Below are 20,452 nucleotides of genomic sequence, written 5' to 3'. Positions count from 1 at the left end.
TTCCAGGTGATACAAGTTTGCGAAGCGGTCGCGGTTTGTTCGAGGTCGCTTCGGCGGTGACAATTGAAGCCACGCAAGCAGGCAGGCAGCTCTCGGGGAACCTTAGTCAACTCGAGGCCTGTAGCTCCACCTGGCAGCTTGGCGATAACCCGCTATCTTGCTTGCTTGCGCGCAACAGATGTCTCCTTCAACAAACCTTGATGGTAAACGGTTTCCCCTCAACAGGAACAAGACTGATGATTAATGAAATGTCAAGTATGCAATCGTGTCTTCATTGATTAGATTAGATAATGCACGCACGCTATGCGGCCGAATAAATCTCCTCATCTCTACCATCATTTTACAGCTAGTTCCCCATCCATCAAACGGAGGCTAATTCATCTCAAGATCCTTCTCGATCCCTCCTATTCAACATGGCGTAGCTCACCCTCCGAGCTGCCCTATCTCCCCAGTCCATGACCGATATTGCCGGCGACCGCGATGTTGACCTCGCTGTCGTCTTCTCCTGACTCACATCTCCTTCCACCCCAAAGGAATACGCCCTCTCTCCTGTTTGACCCGATACGAGGCCAAACCCAATCTTGCTGCTCTTAATCTCTGCTCCCTTTTCCCATCGCAGCTTATCGAGACTGCTTCCTCTGGTCGCAGCGAGAATGGCCGAAAAGCTTAGACTGCGCATCAATGAATCCTCCTCCATCGCCGCGACGCCCGACGCGACGGCCACGACAGTGATGCCCATGGATATTGCGTAGACAGCCCAGAGCTGTGCATAATTGTAGAAATAGCAGTTCCTGAGCTGGAATCGCATGCAGTCATAGTCGGTTCTGTTGCCTCCCTCAGCCGATCCTGACCATTTCGAAGGATCGCTTGCCCACGACACGACAATGAACTGCGGGTCCGAAAAGAAGGACATGAGAATCTCCTCGTAAAAGTCCTGCAGCTCCTCTTGGAAATTCGCGATGGGTAGATAATTGAGTCTTTCGATTAGCCGCGTCTCGATCGCCATGGTCTCCACGATGTAGAACGGCATCTTGATGGTCCCGTTGACGAGCTCGCGCAGCAGGCTACCCACCGCGTGGTATGCCATCTTTTCTCGATATATGCTGACGTTTGACGGCATGATGTAGTTTTCCTCGGGGACAGCCACAATCCGATCCTTCAGCCTCTTGTCCGGATCCTTCTTTTCGGGCACATAAGTTGTATCGACCACCTTTCGGAGAAACTCGCGCTTCTTGACCTTGTGCGTTTGGGTGCCGCCGGTATGGTTGACCTGCACCGTGTACTTGGTCTCATAGTGCTCGCATCCGAAAATGGTGGGTGTGTATGCAGAATCCCAGCCTTTGACGGACCTATTCGCGGGCTGCACCTTGGATCTATCCTCAACATCGGCGAAGCCAAACCACAGAACGGGTTCTGTCCGAAGAGCACCCAGATTTTTGGGGTATGGACGTTTCATGCTCGGCTTGGGTCTTCCGCCCGGGCCTCCGTCAATCTGTGGGTTCTCGTAGTCTCCCTGGTAGGTGTTGGCAATGTAAGAAAAGTTTCCTCGTGGTAAAAGGTCGTCCGTATCAAAAGGGCATTCCGCATCCCCCAGTTTCTTGACCGTCTCGCCCACCCCTGAGGCCAACGATTGGCATCTGTATCCGGGGCCCTCAAACTCGATGACATAACTGCAATTCCACCCTCGACCGCAAATTTGTGTAGGCGCATCCTTCCGCATGACTGCTTGCTGGGTATACGCAGTCTTGAGAGCGATTGACCTGAACTGCTGGCTAGCCTTTGTCCAATAGTCATACCCGTTGGGGTCCTCCTGGACGTTGGCTCCTGGAGTGGTCGTATTCCACAAAGAAACAGACAACTCGATCAGCCCTTTTTCTCGGATCGGACTCCACCAGTTGGGGACCTGCTCGTGCGAAAAGTTGAGTGTCCGGATCTCGGGGCACTTTGTTGTCTCCTCCACCCTCTGGGGCATAACCGTCAGCGTGTACGACGCCAGGATGACGATGAGTGGCGACATCCAGATGAAGATTGTCAAACCCATGGCAAACTTGGCATTCACCCAAGCCTCCCAGTTGAGCAGGGCCGTCAGATCCTCGGAAGCCGCAAAAAGTGAGTCGAGTGTCGCCAGGGAAAGCATTTTGCGGCGAATCATCATCAGAACGCGCTGTCGAAATGCAAGCACCACTGCATTCAGAAAGCACGCTTTTGAGAGAAATGCGAGAGCGGCTCCATAGCGAAACATTCCTTGCTGGTCTTTTGCGACTTGTCCGTGGAGGCCCTTGTAGAAAAAGTGGTGTCCCATGGCAAAGGCGATGCCACAGAAGACGAGAAAATACATGCTCCATGATGGCTTCCACTCTGTCAACCACCAATTGAAGCATCTCCTCCCACGCGACGGGCGCGGGGGACCTGGATGATCGGGCGGGCTTTGCCTTGGGACTCCCTCAAAGTGATAAGGGCTAAGAAGAGATGCTTCGCTGTCATATCGGTAATTTTGCGGCCTCATCTGCGGTTGTTGCTGCTGTTGCTGTGGTTGTTGGCCTGGTCCAACTTGGGGCGCTGGCTGGGTAGGCTCCCAGATGCCCAAAGGCGTGGGCGAGCCATAGTAAGCTGTATCGACATTCGGGTCAATCTGACGAGGAAAATAAGGTCCCTGGGCGACGCGGTTTGAAAAGGATTGGGAGTAATCTGGAGATCCCAAGGGCGGCGTTTGCCTCGTTGCTCCTACCGGTTTCCTCGCGATGGAGGGACTGCTGGGCTGCCAGTCTGTGGGCGGAGATTGCGCCGCGCTGTACTCATAACGGCGGCCATCGTATTCCCTCAATTCCATGACGAAGCGAAGAGAGACGAACGGGATGAAGGCCCGGGCAGCCGATTGGGTCCCCGCAGCGGATAGACGGCAGCCAGCGGCGGGAAGAAGCAGGAAGCGACAGACTGGAACTGATGTGTGTGGAGTGAAGACCGAATGGAAGGGATGGACCGTGGGAAAGAAGAATTGCTTGGGTTTAAAGGTCCATGGGCAATCTCAGCCTCGTTGAATTTGCGTCTTTGCACTATGCCGTTTGCACATATGACCCCCGAGAAGCCACCCTGGACCGACGGCGACAGAGGGTGCCGGGTTGCATTCGACGCTGTAGGGCTGGGCGTGGCCCGTGACTGATTGGCCTCGGGGTACGGTTCTGACCCAGGGAGCTGAGCGATATGCAAAAGCCACGACCCAATGGCCCGACGCCAGCGCGGTCTGGACTGTCAAGGGGGCCAGATTGGAGTGGTGCATGGTGGAGGACAAACCTCAACAAGGGGGTCAGAGGCCCCAGCCACCAAGAGCTGCGTGCTGGGCGACACCGGGAGAGCGGCAATTGGACTCTGGGGCCAAGACTTGATGAAAAATATGCTTAATAGGGCTGCTCCGCCCCAGGCCCTACGCGTGTCCTAATCCTACAGCAGCCATGCCCGATGCTGGAGAGTGGGCAACGGACCTGGCGATCCCTACAATCCCGCTTACCTACAGCTGCCTCGCCGAGAAAAGTGACCCAAGAATGAGACCACAAAGCATCCACACGAGGCACAGTGCTTGACGAACGAGAGCGTGACGTCACGGGATCATTATTGCTACCCGAGACTTAGCCGCGAGCTTCCCCAAATGGCTATTCATCACGGAATGGCCTGTTGGACGGATATCTCAGGGTTCGGCTAAACTTTTCGCTTGGGAGGAACGAGTATCCACATGATTATCCTCGTGTAGGAGCTTCAAAAGGAGAGTTCGTCTCTCTTCTCGAGAGACTGACAATGCTTCTCTGTCATCTGCCGTCCTAGATCGACGGATCCCTTGTCTTCTGTCAGACGCATCTTTCTTTTCAGCCGCTTCAGCTCCACAATGACGGCTGCCAGCGCTTCCACTGCCGTGATTGGCTCTGTTGAGCTGACCTCTGTCAGCCCATTCCCTGCGGCCGTGGCTAAGTCGTCGTCCAGTGGCTTCTTCGATACACAACCACGACGTCTTGGATCTAATCAGCATGACGGCGCCAATGCTGGCTCCGATGAAAATGGCCTTGAGAGTATTGCCGCTCATACAGCTCCCGTCGAGATGGTGGAGAGCTGGAGGTATCCGCGCTCAAATGTGTTCAAGACGGGTGCCACATTTTGGAGCATGATGACTTCAGGTGCCAATGATGCTGCCTATGGTGTAAGACGCGGTAACCTTCATCGATTATCCATCTGCTAACACATTTCATAGGCTCTTATTCCATACGTACGGCACCCTTTCCTATCTTTTGACTCTGACTAATCGTTGCAGTTGGAAAAATACTATGATCTCAGCTACATTGTCGTCTCCCTCGTTTTCCTATCCCCGTTTGTCGGGTATATCCTTGCAGCCGCCATAAACAACATGCTGCATAGAAAGATCGGCCAGCGGGGCATAGGTGTTACTTGTGGAATATGCCACATCATTGCCTACATCATCATTTGCTTACACCCTCCTTACCCTGTGCTGGTCTTGGCCTATGCGGTCGCTGGCTTTGGTAACGGTATCAGTGATGCTGCCTGGAATGCTTGGGTTGGAAACTTGGATAGGGCAAACGAGACCCTAGGTTTCCTCCACGCGTTCTATGGCATTGGTGGTACCATCAGCCCTCTCATTGCTACTAGCTTGATTACCAAGGCCAACCTGCCGTGGTACAACTTTTACTATGTCATGGTAAGTGTTTTCTGTCGTGATTTGAACTCGTGAAGTACTTAGATTGCTGAATACTCCTGTAGGTCGGCCTCGCCGTCGTTGAACTTGCTACCTGCACATGGGCTTTCTGGCCCAATGGAGGTGAAGTCTACCGCAGGACCATGGAGGCCAGCAACGAGAACCATGAAGGTATGAAGCAGGCACTTTTCCAGATGCCTTACGCCCGCGTCACCTGGCTTTGCGCCGTCTTTCTGCTTGCCTATGTTGGAGTCGAGGTCTCCCTTGGTGGCTGGGTTGTCCAGTTCATGATCCGCGTTCGTAACGCTGATGCGTTCCCAGCTGGAATGACCTCTGTGGGTTTCTGGCTGGGACTTACTCTCGGCCGTGCCATCCTGGGATTTGTAACTCCATTGCTCGGCGTAAAGGTTGCTGTGGCCCTTTACTTACCAGCCACGATGGCCCTGGAGCTCGTCTTCTGGCTGGTACCGCAGTTTTATGTCTCTGCCGTTGCTGTTGCCTTCCAGGGATTCTTCATTGGGCCTCTGTTCCCTGCTGTCGTCATCGCCACCACCAAGATGTTGCCTAAGCATCTGCATGTCAGCACCATCGGGTTTGCCGCAGCTTTTGGTGGTAGCGGAGCGGCTGTGCTGCCTTTTGCGGTCGGTGCCATTGCTCAGGCAAAGGGTGTCCAGGTTCTGCAGCCAATAATTCTTGCGCTCTTGGCGACGCTCCTAGTCCTGTGGCTCTGCTTGCCTAGGATTGGAAAGAAGAGGGATTAGGCGGGCAATACAGCGTCTGCAAAACCATGCCGCGTGTATAGTAGTAGAGACAAAGGTGGAACTGGGTACCTAGCCGGTTATAACTGCTGATGCCTATTCATTATAGTAGATTATGTTCAGAGGAGAGTATCTAGAACAGAAGGAGATATTGTACATTAAGTCAAAGGCTAAGAAGAGTACATAAAACAATAGCTACCACGACGAGGCAGTTGACCAAAGAGTCACGAAAATGGCAAGCATTAACTGGTATTCATCATGGCCTTGACATCTTGAAATTCTTATGCTTTATCATTCTTATGCGATTATAGTTTGCCAAGAGACTGTAGGGAGACAGCGTTACGCGACGGCTTGGCTTATTTGGTAGCATTGATTGAAGACAATGACATTCTCTCGCGGCTTGGCACAATCACTAGTCAAGGTGGCTTCCAATAGATGTTCTAGTTACGTGTTCAAATTTTGTGCTTTGTGGTTTTGAATCACTCCACCTTATGGCACTACGACCTGTCAACATTGACAAGCGACAAACGATCCTGAAACCTCAAGCCTGCTGGCCGTCTTTGCACTTTTCAGCTCTTTACCCCGCACCATCCATCACAATGTGACAAGAGGACAAACCAATAGGCGGTGTCGTTACCTTGAGACAAGAGTGAGAATATAGTGAGCCATGTCTTACTATCAAGATTCGAGGCCTCCCGAGAAGACAAGCATGTGATGGTCAACAAATTTGGCTCCTTTTCACATTACATGAAGGCGGCAAAGGCGGCAACTAGAGCTACGGGAACTGACAAGCCGCTATTGAAGCGACTGGCCGACAGCGTGTTGTGATGCAGATTCATATACCTAGACTATCACCTCGTACCCAACGGCATTGTGGCATTGCCAAAGTTTCTAAATTCTCACCACCTCGTAACAGTCAGCTCCCGAAACAGACCGACTTGGACGGTTGTGGGCATTTTGTGGCTGGCTGACACTGGGCTGAGCAGGGCCTAGACCACCTGCAAGTCGACCGATGGTCTCGATCTAGTTTTGGCGCATACCTGCTTGTCGATCGATGAAATCAATCACAATGAGTTGGTGGGCGAATGAAACATGATTGTAGTATATAAAGTCATTGAGATAGACAAGGGGAATAGGTTGAGAGACTGTTCAAGCTATCTCGTTCACTATAGATCGAGAGAACTTTGAAGCATTGAAATCCTACCTAAACCTTCGCCACTGCCCGCAGCCGCCGCATTTTTGTCTTCTCTTATTGTTTAGTAGCTCTACTATATCCAACAGCCCATCATGTCAGCACCTGTGGAGACACCAGGGCCCATCCCAACTCTTCAGGATTCCATCCAGGAGCTCGGTCAACTCGTCAAGGACCCCAAGAGTGAGCTGGACGAGAAGGAGCTGCCTGGACTCGACAAGCTCATTGGAGACTGGTATGATGATGATACTGAAGTGACCAAGGAAGCCTTTGCCCGTCGGATTCTTCAGGTCTTTCGAAATTCCACTCACAGCGAAGTCTACGACGATGTCAAGTCTAACCTTCCGGGGCAGAGGGGGACGGTTCTTGACAAGTTTGTCGATGGAGACATCTCGGCCAAAGATGCCGGTGCTCTCCTTGCTGAGTTGGAGGGCACATCTGCAGGGGCAACCCCTGCGTCGGGTCTTCATGTTCAAAACTTCTCCTTGACCTCTGTAAAGAAGGACAAGACACCCGATAGAAAGTTTATCAAGGTGAGAGGCCAATTTCAGAGCTTTCGAGTGCAAGTCTAACGGCAACAGGGCGAAGTTGAAAATCAGGTGTTTGAAAACTGGGGTCGGACAGTGAAGAATACCCCCGCGATCACCTATTACCCTGAGAACACTGCCGAGATTCAAACCATTGTTCGTGATGCGGTCAAAAATGGTAGCGGTGTTCGAGTATCGGGTTTCCGTAAGGTGTCCCAAACCTTGAATTGTATCCTTGACTAATGTCTTACAGGTCATTCTTGGGCCCCTGTTTTTGGGCGAAACGGCAAAGTCGGACAGAAGAACAACGGAGACATTCTCATCTCGACCTTGACCGAGCATAACGCTGGTGTTTTGCCAAACTTTACTTCACTGCCCTCGAGCCTTTTTCAGCCCAAGGAGACCGAGCTCAACCACATTAAGATCGTAGATGCGGCTTATGTGGGCGGCCAAGCTCTCAGTGGAGGGAAGAAGTATGTTCGTGTTGGTACATCTACTACGAATGAGCAGTTCCGACATTGGTGCATAAACGAAGGGAATGTTACCCTGCCCATGAACATCATCGAAGTGGAGATCACCTTCGGCGGCAGCAATGCCACCATTTGGTAAGTAATGTTCTCCCTCCTAGGCTCAAGTCTGTTACTGACTTGTTTAGTCACGGCGCTGGTATCAAGCATCCCACGCTGAGTGATCTTGTACGATGCATCGAATACGTCGACGTTCATGGGGAGCTACGAATCGTGAACATGGTTGATGCCAAGTTACTTAAGGCGGCCAGTGGCTGCTTCGGTCTCCTCGGCGTCGTCACTCACATCACGTTCGAGTGCGACCCTATGTCGACAGCAGTCATGTTTCCAGTGAAGCTCGATGTCATCGACGCTATCCCGCCTCCCCCGGAGATGAAGGACTCTGACATCCCCGAGCCCCTCCGCCAAACTCGCACTGAGCAACAAAAGCAGACGGCTGTGCAGAACTTTGAGCGTCGTGCGAACGAGGACTTTTACGCTGAATGGTTCTGGTTCCCCTACTCGAGCCAGGTTTGGGTGAATACTTGGAAGACGGATAACAACACCAAAGATGTCGTCAACTACCCCAGCACTGCAAAGACTTTCATTCAAGTTCTTGGAACTGCCATCATGAACATGGGGCAGAATGTTTTGCAAAAGATTGATGCGCTGCAGGCCAGGCCACACATGCAAACTACCTTTTTGTGTAAGTTGATTTACCTCTCCTCCTACGATTCGACTGACAAAAGTAGCATGGCTGGCGATGAAGAACCTTGATGAACGTAAGGCGGGCGAAGAGCCTATCAGGACTCTTCTGCCCAATGCCCTCCACTTCCAGCGAGGCGTGCAGAACATTCGGGTGCGTGATCTCGAAGTAGAGATTCCAGTAAGTCAGATGCATAACCCTCATGTCAATTGCACTAATAGGAATAGCTCCACGCAAAGAAGGGCACAACTGATCAGCGCGATTATACCAATGTCCGACGTGCATGGTGGGATGCCATCAAGACCTGCTACGCCAACGTCGACACTTGTCCCATGCGAATGCCTCTAGAGATGCGCATCATGGGCTCTAGCGAGGTCACCATGGCACCACAGCGAGATCATAAGCTCGGAACTTGCGCAATCGAGATCCTTACGCTCAGAGCCGTTGCTGATATCTGGGAGCCCTATGCCCAGCAAGTCCTGGACAAGTGGGCAACTTACAAGGACAACGATGGCAAGCAGATTGTTGTCAGGCCGCACTGGGCAAAGGAGTGGTACCAATACAAGATCAACGGTAAGCCCTGGGTTGAGAGGCTGCGCAATGAAGTCTACAAGAGTGAGATTGCAGAGTTTAAGGGGTTGATGGCGGATATTGGAAAGAAGCATGGATGGACGCTTGCAGGCCTCAAGAAGACGTTCTCGAACGAGGTTCTGGACTATTTGTACCTGGATGATGTCGCAGTTTCTCAAACAAAGAAGCAGCCGCAGGTTCAGGTGCAGGAAGTGCCAGTGGCAGCTACAACAAAGGTATAAGCAAGGCATCACGAGAGATTGAGCTACCTAGGTAGACTAGCATGTCGGAAATTACCTTACATTTGTCAAATCACAATAGCTAAATTCTCCTCAAGGGGAATACAAATCTTGTATTAAATACGCTTATCATAGCTACTTCCCGAACTGAATATCTCAGAATTATCACATTCCTCCTTAAAAGTCAAAAGAGTCAATCTCTACTGTCTTGTTGTCCGCGAGAGCTTCCTTAACAGCCTGGCAAACAACAAGTGCGGCGAGTCCAGCCTCTGGGGTGCAACTCGGTGTCTCCTCGCCACGAATGACCTTGACAAAATGATTCAATTGCAGCTCAAAGGGAATCCCTTCAGGTACTGGGATTTTCTGTTGAACCATCTCCTGATTCCACGACTTCTGAGTTCCTGTGTAGGACCACGTCGTCATGTCTGGAACGCTGAGTGTCGCATCTGTTCCAAAAACGCGATAGAAATCCTGACCAGACTTGGGTATCAAGGGGTTCTCTCCGGTCCCGGACTCAAAGTTGTAGGGTGATGGGAGATTGTCAGAGACGAGAAAGCTACCCACGGCACCAGACTTGAAGCGGAGTGTGAGAACAGCGCCTTCTTCTGCCTCGAACCCTCGTTGAGAAATTGTCTTTTCGGCGTGAACGCGAGTGATTGGGCCGAATAGATAATGGAGCAGATCTACCTCGTGTACGAGATTGATCAACACGACGCCTCCGTTTTGTTGTCTCCGCCAGTCTGCTGGTGGGTCAAAGTAGTCGAGAGGCTTGTAAGTTGCCCAGATGCCGTTGATGGCTATGATTCTTCCCAGAGATCCAGAGGAGACTGTTTGCTTAGCAGTCACTATGTAAGGGTTGAATCGTCGATGATGTCCAACAATAGCCTTGACACTGGATTGCTTCAAATGCTGCAGCAATTCCTTGCCACTTTCTATATCGGTGCAGAAGGGCTTTTCGATCAAGATGTGAACACCTCCAGAGGAAAGCTCCCTGGACAATGGGACATGAGTGCGATTGGGCGTGCAAATAATGGCTGCTTCTGGCTTGTTGGGGGATTGCAACATCTCGGCCACGGACTTGAAGTAGGCAACGCCGAGTTCTTGGGCCAGCGTCTGTCCAGCAGGCATCAGGTCAACAATAGCCACCAGCTCTGCTTCCTTGCTCTCGACGACAGTCTTGGCATGCCGAGGTCCAATCAATCCAACGCCAATGACGGCAAACTTGATGCGTGGTTGTGAAGACATGATGAGGCTCGACTTGGATTTTAGTCGCTTGAATTACTTAGGAGATCTTTGCAGCCCCAGTTCCAAAGGAACCAGATGATTTATACTATGAAGGTCCCCCAATTCGCGGGGTTGAAGCTGAATGTTTCTGCCAAAACGTTTACCCCAGCCAACAAGGATCTCCAACGTGGGGATGAATGCGCTAAGCCGATGCCATCATGATCCACCATTCGGTTAACTGGTAAACCTTCTCCCGACTGGACAACTTGTAATGAGTTTATAACTTCATAAGATCAAAGACTCCAACAAGGCATTCGAAACCCTGAGAGTTTTTTTCCTTGTGTGCACTTCGCTTTCGGCTGTAGTCTCTAGGCTCACCCGCAAAAAGAAAGTAGTAGGGCTCGGCCTTTTGAGGACGTCCCATTTGATGCTACACTTGGTGGTCTGACTCCCATGTGTTTCACGGTTACGGCAGCGCTAACACCAGGCAACTTCAATTTGCCACTGCCAAGCAGCTCACGGATTGTGAGACACGACGAGTGGATGTGCAATAGCATGAGCACCTTCTCACGGCGTTCCCGCCCTGTTGTCCGTTCCCCCCCGGACGCTTCGGCTGAAGAATGATGCACACATGATCTGTTGTTGAAGAATGAGATTCAGCTCGGTTGCGTGTCGCTGAGATGAGGCTTGTGGGGCTTTCACATCAGCTCATGTGCTCCGTACCTACCCGAGAGTTTCTCCTAATGCCTCAGGCAGAAAGCGACTTCGGCAATCAAAACTCAATCTTTTCTGTGGTGGGGCCGGGCGAGAGGGTTCACATCACAAGCTCGTTCAAAAACATCGCAACATTATCCATTCGTGACATCACCACCGAGATAACAACATGTCCGAAGATCACCAGAAACAGATCGAGGAGCTGCAGCAGCAGCTCCAGAAGCTCCAGGCTCAGGGCAACCCCCAGTACGATGGCTACTCAACCTCTCTGACCACCCGCTACTGCAGCGCTGCCATGTCGAACCTCTTCAGTCAGCGTTCCAGACATTCGACCTGGCGTAAGCTTTGGCTTGGTCTTGCTGAGAGCGAGAAGGAGCTCGGAATTGACACCATCTCCGCCGAGGCCCTGGAAGAGATGAGGGCTCATCTCATCGTCACTGACTCGGATTTCGAGGTCGCCCGTGTTGAGGAGAAGATTCGTAGACATGTACGTCCAGCTCAATTGATGAATATCTATCACTTATTTGGTGCTGACCAGTGCTTTGCTTGTGTAGGATGTCATGGCTGTAAGCTTTGTACCGTGCCAGGGTCTTTCAAAGTCCCGACTAATGCTGGAATAGCACGTCCATGCGTTCGGAGCCGTGGCCCCATCCGCTGCAGGGATCATTCACTATGGCGCAACCAGCTGCTATGTCACTGACAATGCCGAGCTGATCCTCATGCGAGAGGCCATGGACCTTCTTCTCAAGAAGCTGGCCAAGGTCATTTCGAACCTGTCTGCCTTTGCTCTGAAGTGGAAGGGTAATGATTCTGTGATGAGTGTCTGATATACCCCCTGCTGACATCCCTGTAGAGGAGCCTACCCTTGCCTACACTCATCTTCAGGCTGCTCAGCTGATCACTGTCGGAAAGCGAGGTGAGTTCAAGGTGACGGTGTGTCTGGATACATGACTAACATGACGGTAGCCGCTCAATGGGTTCAGGATCTCATGGTATGTCAAAGATGATTACCTTCCACCAGACGGAGCTCTAATTTGTCCAGTTCGACCTCGAGAGCATGGAGCAAGTTCGAAAGGACCTCAAGTTCCGAGGTGCTCAAGGTAGATCCTCCGGCTTTCTTTCAAGATTCGGTAATTAACAGCTGAGTAGGAACCACCGGAACACAGGCCTCTTTCCTGGAGATGTAAGTGGACGCCTCTTTGAAACTCTTTACGCCAACTGGTCTATCGAGATGTTTGTGCTCGGAGATGCTGACCCTTCGACTTGCAGCTTCCATGGAGACTCTGCCAAGTGCGACAAGCTCAACGACCTCCTCTGCAAGAAGTTCGACTTCCCTGCTTGCTATGTAAGTTGACATCTATCAGATATCTAGCAGAACGGCATGTGCTAACATTGAGCAGGACGTGTCCACCCAGACCTAGTAAGCCGATTTCTTTCTATTGCTAACGTAGGAACCCGCTGACCTGAAGTTAAAGCACCCGCAAGGTCGATCTGGTTGTTGCCAACGCCGTTGCTGGCCTTGGTGCCACTGCCCAGAAGATCTGTGGAGACATCAGGCATTTGGCTCACTGGAAGGAGATTGAGGAGCCTTTTGAGAAGTCTCAGATCGGATCTTCGGCTATGGTTAGTATGCCCATGATTACCATGAATTACCTGCTAACAACCTTGTATAGGCCTACAAGAGGAACCCTGTAGGAATACCTTATCTCCATGCCTGCTTCAATTCTAACCTCGTGTAGATGCGCTCTGAGCGAGTGTACAGTCTGGCTCGTGAGCTGATGTCCAAGCCCACAAACTTTGCCAACACCCTTTCCGACCAGTGGGCGGAGCGCACACTCGATGACTCCGCTATCCGTCGTAAGTAGTGTTCCTATTCATCCGTCCTTTTCAACACCTGGAGCCATCAATGCTGACACGCAAAGGTATCGATATTCCTGAGATGTTCCTCCTCGCCGAGGCCATCCTCATCGGCCTCGACAACATCTCGGATGGCCTGGTTGTCTACCCCAAGCGAATTAACGCCCGTGTCCAAGAGGAGCTTCCTTTCATGATCACCGAGACTGTGAGTTACTTCCTCTGCATTGGACTAATACCATGGCATTTTTCGTCACCAAGAGCCATTGGAGTTTCTGTAAAAGCTGCTGGCATTGAAAAAGCGGAGCTAACCTTTGGACGTAGATCATCATGAGACTGGTTGCCCAGGGAGCTTCGAGACAGGAGTAAGTAATGAGTGTTTTAGCTGTTAAACACAACTAACGAGTCTCTTAGGGCCCACGAGGAGATCCGTGTCCTTTCCCACGAGGCAGGCTATGAGGTCAAGAATGAGGTAAGGCAGACCGACAGTCTTGCTTGATGGCCGTGACTAATGTCAATGCTTCACTACAGGGCAAGCCCAACGACCTGGTCGCTCGCATGAAGAGCAAGGACTTCTTCAAGCCTATCTGGGGTGAGCTGGACAACATGCTCAAGGCCGAGCTGTGAGTGCTGCCTTTACCAGTTTGACCCCAACAGAGACTAATTCATCTGCTCTAGCTACACTGGCCGCAGCGCGGAGATCGTTGACAAGTACTGCGGTCCCGGGGGCCCCGTGGAGAAGAGACTGGCTCCCTACCAGAAGCACATCCAGGAATCTACCACTGCTCAGCTGAACGTTTAACCATGCAGCTTGAAGAGCTGTGGATGGATGAAGCCTTGATGGAGATATATCGGATTCTAGCATAGGGCAAAACGTCAAGAGAATGTGCCTCTTGTGTGGAGATGAAAAATAAAAAAGTATAGAATCATGTACATCCGAGGGCCAAACGTAGGGATAGACTTGAGACATGCGTAAAGACTGTTGGTTGCAATGGCCATTGCAGCATGGTTCATTGTTCGGGGTTGCCAGAGCCTCCTCGCCTGAGCGCTATGGCAACCCTTCTGGACTCATGTGCGATGATAGAGGATGGTAGCCAAGACTTGGCAGATGAACTCATGATACTCATGTCTGAGCACCAATTTAAGCTTGATCGTCGGGCTGCGCAAGCTTGAGCATCCGGGGAGTCTCATGACACACTGCACGCGAAAGGCACGAGATGGTGTGTGACAGCGGGGAGTTGATCAAGAGTGCGCGTACCCAAAAAGGCCTAGAACCAGCACTCAAAACCTCAAGAGACGGCCAAAAACAACCACATGACACGGAATTGGGGCATCAGAGAGACAAACAACTGTCAACAGGGCTGGAGAGACGGTGCCTTTAAGCTCTTCCCCGCGTTTTGGGGCGGTCAGACCACCCGTTGAACCGCGCGAGGCGACAGCAAGGGCTTGGCAACGTCAGCCAGGAGTGGCTTGGGCGTTACCGCGTAATTGTCTTGCAAGCGCAAACGGGCTGCTCCCATCGAATACCATGGATGGCCGGCTCGCTCAGAATACGAGACATGTTCGCTTGCGGTCGCGCTGTCAAGCAGATCGACAGGGGAGGTCATCCATCCCCAACCCCCTCGTCGCGACGTAGCCCTCGCTTCGTCCAGCAACCCTGAAGGGTAAATGCAGCATTCACAGCCTGGTCGGTTGTACCACGTTGGAATCTCAGGTGAGCCAGCCACAGCTCATCAGCCAAGATATCGGTCAGGATGAATGAGGAGAATATGCGCGCTGTGATTGTAATTTCCCCGCTCTTTAAGCACACCCAGATAAGCTCGCCCTGGTCAAAAGACGCCATCGCCAAGAGAAAAGCGGGCGATGGCTGCAACCTTGTCTTTTCGTCTTGGCTTTTGTTGTCTCATGTCCCTCTCTCTCACATGCGCGAGGCAGGGATCTGTTTGGGGGTTCTTTAAGGTAGAACCCCTTCTCCCCGCATGTCAGATTTATTTCTCCCCTCTCTACAGCTTGTTGAGGAGCTTCATTGTCGATTCTCACTTGCAATTGTTCTAGTAGTTATTGTGAGTAGCGAGCCTGCATCATGTCGGCCACGACAACCACCGCGGCGGCGGAGGCGACTGGGGCCAGAGCTCCAAAGCAGGGTGGTATCTTTGAGGGCCTGAACCCGACTGTCTTCAATCCAGCCGACCCAGTCATACTCTTCATCATCCAGGCCACCATCGTCATTGCTCTGACGAGGCTGCTCTACTGGCCTCTGAGCAAGATCAAGGAGCCGAGAGTCATTGCAGAAGTCATTACTGTAAGTTTAGAACCCACAGCACCCTAACATAGCTAACAATTGAAGGGCATCCTGCTTGGTCCGTCAGTCTTTGGTCGCGTCCCTGGCTTCACCGATGCCATCTTCCCCAAGGAGGGCATGGCGCCCTTCCGCCTGGCCGCTAATATCGGTCTCATTCTGTACCTATTCCTCGTCGGAATGGAGATCAACCTGACCTACCTGCTGCGCAATTGGCGTACCGCAGTTGGCGTCGCAACCCTGGACATGGCCATCCCCTTCGGCTGCGGTGTCGCCCTGGCTTACGGCTTGTACCACGAATTCGGCGACGATCCCGAGCTTGCGCCCATCAGCTTTGGCGTCTTTGCGCTCTTCATTGGCGTCGCCATTGCTATTACCGCTTTCCCTGTTCTTTGTCGCATTTTGACGGCTCTGAAGCTCCTCAACACCAACGTGGGCGTCATCGTCCTCACCTCTGGTATCATCAACGACGTTGTCGGCTGGGTCCTCCTCGCTCTCTGCGTTACCCTCGTCAATTCCGGCGCTGGAGTAACTGCAGTTTACATCCTCCTCGTCACCATCGGCTACTCCCTCTTCCTTGCCTACGCTGTTCGTCCATGTTTCATGTGGGTGCTTCGCAAGACACACAGCTTAGAGAATGGCCCTACTGAGGCTGTCGTCGCGTTGACTATCCTCATGGTTTTTGCTTCTGCCTTCTTCACCAGCGTCATCGGGGTTCACTCCATTTTTGGGGCCTTCATGGTCGGACTCATGTGTCCTCACGAGGGAGGTTTCGCCATCAAGCTCACTGAGAAGATTGAGGATCTCATCTCGACCCTCTTCGTCCCTCTCTTCTTTGCGCTTTCGGGTATTAACACTAACCTCTCGCTTCTCGACAGCGGTATTACCTGGGGCTATGTCGTCGCCGTCACGGTAACTGCCTTCTTCACCAAGCTCTTTGGCGGTACAATGGGCGCTCGATTGAACGGTCTGGTCTGGCGGGAATCCGTCACCATCGGAACGCTCATGTCTTGCAAGGGACTTGTCGAGCTGATTGTTCTCAACATTGGTCTGCAGGCAAAGATTCTGAGCACTAGGACTTTCACCATCTTTGTCGTCATGGCCCTTGTTACTACTTTCCTCACGACTCCCCTCGTTAGCTGGCTGTATCCGCCGTCTTACCAGCGCAAGTTGGAGCTGTGGAAGCAAGGCAAGATTGATTGGGATGGGAACCCTCTCAACGCGCCCGACACGGATGAGAGTGATGAGAGCGACAAGGATGTTGCCAATCGGGTACTTGTTTATCTGCGAACTGATGGATTGTCCAGTCTTCTCTCTACCGTGTCGCTATTTACCGCAGGCCATGCCAAGCGCCCGTCAATTGAAGGAGACTCACCAGCTCACGGTGAGAAGAGTGCTGTATCCGAAGGCCTCATGTCTGGCACGGATGCTCCCAAGCCCCTCCTTCGTATTCATGGATGCCGCCTTGTCGGGCTGACTGAGCGCAACTCTTCCGTTATGAAGGTTTCCGAAATTGAGGAATTTGCCAGCCATGACCCGATCATTAAGGCTTTCGGCACATCCGCCAATAACACAACGCGAGATGTCGTCGTATCTGGTCAAATCTCGGTTGTTCCCGAAAACACATTCGCAGACACTCTGGCGACTGAGGCTACTAAACTCAAGAGTGATCTCATCCTGGTTCCTTGGAGTGAGACCGGCACCATTTCCGAGCTTCCTTCTTTCTACAGCGCCTCGCGGGGAGATCCTCTCGCCAATGGAGATTTTACTCAGCTCATGGCCAACATCTTTGATCACGCGAAGCCCATAGCTGCTGTCGGTCTCTTCATTGACAGCACCCTTCTTGATCCCACCGACAGCGACGTGCGACCAACCCGAGTCTTGTCCAGGCAAATTTCCGGCATCAGCAAGTCCGATGTGCAAGATCCGACCGCCATCCGATTCCATTCTGCCGAAAGCCGTCGCAAGAAGTGCATTCGCGTTCTGTACACTGGTAGCGAGGATGATGTCTACGCTTTCCGACTTGCGTTGCAATTTGCCCAGAACGAGAACATTGACGTCGAGATTATTTCCCTGCCCGATAAGGACGCTTCCGAGGACCTGCATTTTAACCAGATCAAGTCCACCATCCCCGACTCCATCGTCGATCGCATCAACTTCACCGAGCTGTCGTCCGAGAGAACCGCTACCATCGCTTCAAGCCTCCTAAGCTCTCAACCAGAGGACAAGCAATCCACCATCTTCATCCTCGGTCGCTCAGTCGCAGCTCTGGGTGGCGATTCCTCTGGTTCTGGGTCGAGTAACATCCGTGGCACTCTTGGCTCTGTTCCCTCCAGCCTCGCCAACGAAATCAAGAGGACAGCTACTTCCAACGTGAGCCTTCTCATTGTGCAGGCAAAGCAGACCGCACCGGGGGGGACAGGGCTTAACAGGAAGCCTAGCACGGCCTCCCATGCTCACGCTCCCAATTGAGGCCGGACAAGTTGCGTTTACGAATCATGACTCCGTAACATTTTCACACAAGTGTCAGCATTCTTTGGGTCTATAGGATATCCGTATGTTTTTAGCTTGAGCAATACTCTTGCCTGTAGCTTTTATAAACTTGAAGCTCGATTGCAATGTACCCAAATTTACAAAGTGAAACCCCCAACAATGAAACATAAGATTCCCTAGCATATGTTCGAAGAAAACCAGGACATCGAATCAACCCAGCAGAGATAGCAGTATCATCAGCCGAAAGATCTGATTAGTGTGGTCTTCGATCATGTGCTTGATGAAACGCTCGGCCTCTCTGCAGAGCCTAAGTGAGAGCAACATAAATAGTTGAATATTATCTCTGTCAATACGAGAGTACTCTGAGAGTAGAATTATCTAAGTCCATTTTACCGCCGTGAATCCTGATGAGACCTGGCCTTTCACCTCTCAACCGAATCCCCACAGAAGTGCATTGCGAATTATACTTAATTTGCCAGAACGATGGCTGCAAGATGCTATACTGTTGATAGGTCCCAACTGCCACTGTCCCTGACCCACAAGCCGCTCAGGGTTACAGAGTAGACAACAACCATGATTGAGAAGATCAATACCCAAATGCGCTTTAAAGGCATACGGAGCCTCGATCGACACCACACATGGTCATCATATAGTGTTACAATCCTTCGTCGTGACTCGAGTAATCTAAACAGTATGTATTACATATGTTGTATATATGTACAATAACGTATTAATAGTCTAATATGCTGTTCATTCATGGCTCCGGAAACTCCTCTGGGACCTCTCTGTGAAATTCGCCTGTACGCCTTGTGCAGCAATGAAATATCCTCCTTGGCTTGGACACAAAGCCAAACTCGTCTCGGCCCGACAGTCTCCTCTGGCTATCGGTAGTCGATCTCTGATCCAGAGACTCGAGGTGGTACTGGCCGTCGCTAATAGTACTGGAAAATGTACCTTCTGATATCACACCGCAGTGTTTGTCTCGGGCGATCTTTCCGATGAGGTCGGCCATAGACATTTCGATGTTTAGTTTAACGGTGTATGCTAGTGGGTGGAACTGCATGTAACTAAGAGGTGTTAGCAACAAGCGGTCAGAGGCGAAGCCAGTGGCAATGACGTACACAAAGGTGTTTTTCAAACTCATCATGGTGATGATGAGGACGTCCATGCTGAGGGAGAAGCCGATGATGAACATGTTGAAGTGCGTCAACCTCTTGTACTTTGTGAGGCCATGGACGATGAGGTTGACGCGGACGACGTGGATAAAGTAGAGGTTGAGTGATGCGTCGACGAGTAGGTAGATGACTTTTTCGCATCGATCCCACCACTCGTTGATCCAGATGTATCGCTCGGATATCTGCAGTCGGGCGGGGATCCAGATGTTGTACACTGAGATGTTGACGGCCGTGATGAGGACGGCGACGCCTACCTTGAGGCGGTATGCTTTCCTCTTATCTGTGAGGAGGATGGAGCATCGGTTGACGATAATCTGCAAGAGGAACTGGACTTGCAGGGCCCATGTCGTAACTGAAGGGGATGTTAGGATGGATATGAATGGTAAGGGGACAACAACTTACGAATTGTGAAATAAAAAGCAAAGCTGCAGGGATGTCGGTCAGTGAGTGTCGGAGTAAAAGTGCAAGGCTTCTCACCTCGGGGGTATATAGCCAAGTAAATGCAGGAAGCAGATGACAGCAAAGATGAGGCACACCAAGAGCTCCAGCCATATCATCCAAACGTAGGCATTCTTCCAAACGCGCCTCCCATGGCGGCGGTAGACCTGCGTGGTCTGCTTGACGGCGGTCCAGGTCGTCAGCCAGCCGAACCCGATGGTGAAGCCCCAAGCGAGCGAAGCGATGACGAGGTCGGTCTCGGTTACTTCCTGGGCTTTGTAGTGGGGGGAAAGGAGAGTGATCATTGCATCTCGAGTGAAGTAAGAGATGGGATCATATCATGCGGGTTGCAGGTGTCCGGAACTTGTTTTCCATAATAATGGTACTCGATCGAGAAAAGAGGAAATGGGGAAAGGTAAGGGTTTGATGCAGATTTGTTTGGTGTCCGCCCCGGGGAAGCAGGGAGGGAGATGGGCCAAAGAAAAGCAAGCAAATGGCGAAATCGGGCGTCAGAGCAAGCCTCCTCCAGGGCTCACGCGGATCGATGCTCAAGGCAAGGTGTAGCGCTAGAGGCGCCGCGGAGAGGGGGGAGGGGGCTTGATGAGGAAGAGGGAGCGTCCAGCCTCATTATGCATGTCGCAGCACGGCAATTTCAGCGTTGCACAGTACGGCACTCATGTCGTCCCGAGGGGATTGGACGCCAGGAGGACAGCAGCGTCCAACGGGCAGAACCCTATTTGCAGTGACGCCCTCGACTAGACTAGCCCGTTGGCTCTCTCCGCGATGGAGATGCTGCCCACCGGCTCCCGGCTGCCGGCTCTTGTTGATGGGGCTGGATCTCGATTGGGCCCACGGCGGAGGGATGACCGTTTCGACCAAGAGCCCATTGAGAGGCTTCAGCCCAGGACTGCATTTCGCGGCCAGTGGCTGACCCTTTGAAGGCCTGGGCTGGCTGGGCTGGCAACCCCCCGGTCTGGAACTGGGTAACAACCGCACTACCGACTCGCGGATCGCCACGACCCCAGACGCCTCGTCAGAGTTTGCCGGGATGAGGGGGTCTT

At 52.0% G+C, this 20,452-nt stretch overlaps 7 protein-coding genes across 7 annotated transcripts; 4 read left to right on the top strand and 3 right to left on the bottom strand.

The window, feature by feature from the left end:
• Positions 1-382: 382 nt before the first annotated feature.
• NECHADRAFT_42939 (uncharacterized protein) lies at positions 383-2,830 on the bottom strand (the record flags this gene model as incomplete). The annotated part of the gene is made up of 1 exon (XM_003044700.1): positions 383-2,830. One exon carries the CDS (start codon positions 2,828-2,830, stop codon positions 383-385), a length of 2,448 nt encoding a protein of 815 aa, XP_003044746.1.
• Positions 2,831-3,877: 1,047 nt separating this feature from the next.
• NECHADRAFT_81633 (uncharacterized protein) lies at positions 3,878-5,457 on the top strand (the record flags this gene model as incomplete). The annotated part of the gene is made up of 4 exons (XM_003045115.1): positions 3,878-4,186; positions 4,238-4,252; positions 4,298-4,699; positions 4,762-5,457. The coding sequence occupies 4 exons, from the start codon at positions 3,878-3,880 to the stop codon at positions 5,455-5,457; spliced, it is 1,422 nt and encodes a 473-aa protein (XP_003045161.1).
• A 1,284-nt stretch (positions 5,458-6,741) lies between these two features.
• Positions 6,742-9,197, top strand: NECHADRAFT_81632 (uncharacterized protein; the record flags this gene model as incomplete). The annotated part of the gene is made up of 6 exons (XM_003045114.1): positions 6,742-7,179; positions 7,228-7,378; positions 7,427-7,778; positions 7,829-8,385; positions 8,432-8,565; positions 8,613-9,197. 6 exons carry the CDS (start codon positions 6,742-6,744, stop codon positions 9,195-9,197), a joined length of 2,217 nt encoding a protein of 738 aa, XP_003045160.1.
• A 174-nt stretch (positions 9,198-9,371) lies between these two features.
• Positions 9,372-10,439, bottom strand: NECHADRAFT_94396 (uncharacterized protein; the record flags this gene model as incomplete). The annotated part of the gene is made up of 1 exon (XM_003044699.1): positions 9,372-10,439. The coding sequence occupies one exon, from the start codon at positions 10,437-10,439 to the stop codon at positions 9,372-9,374; it is 1,068 nt and encodes a 355-aa protein (XP_003044745.1).
• An 862-nt stretch (positions 10,440-11,301) lies between these two features.
• On the top strand, positions 11,302-13,788 carry NECHADRAFT_43521 (uncharacterized protein; the record flags this gene model as incomplete). Its single annotated transcript, XM_003045113.1, has 17 exons — positions 11,302-11,619; positions 11,687-11,698; positions 11,753-11,933; positions 11,986-12,048; positions 12,099-12,124; positions 12,175-12,232; positions 12,279-12,315; positions 12,402-12,477; positions 12,533-12,552; positions 12,608-12,755; positions 12,806-12,823; positions 12,872-12,989; positions 13,055-13,194; positions 13,311-13,351; positions 13,401-13,458; positions 13,518-13,609; positions 13,665-13,788. 17 exons carry the CDS (start codon positions 11,302-11,304, stop codon positions 13,786-13,788), a joined length of 1,530 nt encoding a protein of 509 aa, XP_003045159.1.
• A 1,218-nt stretch (positions 13,789-15,006) lies between these two features.
• Positions 15,007-17,907, top strand: NECHADRAFT_104735 (uncharacterized protein). The gene is made up of 3 exons (XM_003045112.1): positions 15,007-15,288; positions 15,334-17,456; positions 17,487-17,907. The coding sequence occupies exons 1-3, from the start codon at positions 15,070-15,072 to the stop codon at positions 17,755-17,757; spliced, it is 2,613 nt and encodes an 870-aa protein (XP_003045158.1). The 5' UTR covers positions 15,007-15,069; the 3' UTR covers positions 17,758-17,907.
• Positions 17,908-18,532: 625 nt separating this feature from the next.
• On the bottom strand, positions 18,533-19,510 carry NECHADRAFT_94393 (uncharacterized protein; the record flags this gene model as incomplete). The annotated part of the gene is made up of 4 exons (XM_003044698.1): positions 18,533-18,845; positions 18,900-19,305; positions 19,356-19,378; positions 19,431-19,510. 4 exons carry the CDS (start codon positions 19,508-19,510, stop codon positions 18,533-18,535), a joined length of 822 nt encoding a protein of 273 aa, XP_003044744.1.
• Positions 19,511-20,452: the final 942 nt, after the last annotated feature.

This window comes from Fusarium vanettenii, assembly GCF_000151355.1.
Source record: "Fusarium vanettenii 77-13-4 chromosome 6 genomic scaffold NECHAsca_20_chr6_4_0, whole genome shotgun sequence".
Classification (NCBI taxonomy): Eukaryota; Fungi; Ascomycota; class Sordariomycetes; order Hypocreales; family Nectriaceae; genus Fusarium; species Fusarium vanettenii.
This window is presented reverse-complemented; position numbering and strand designations above follow the sequence as displayed.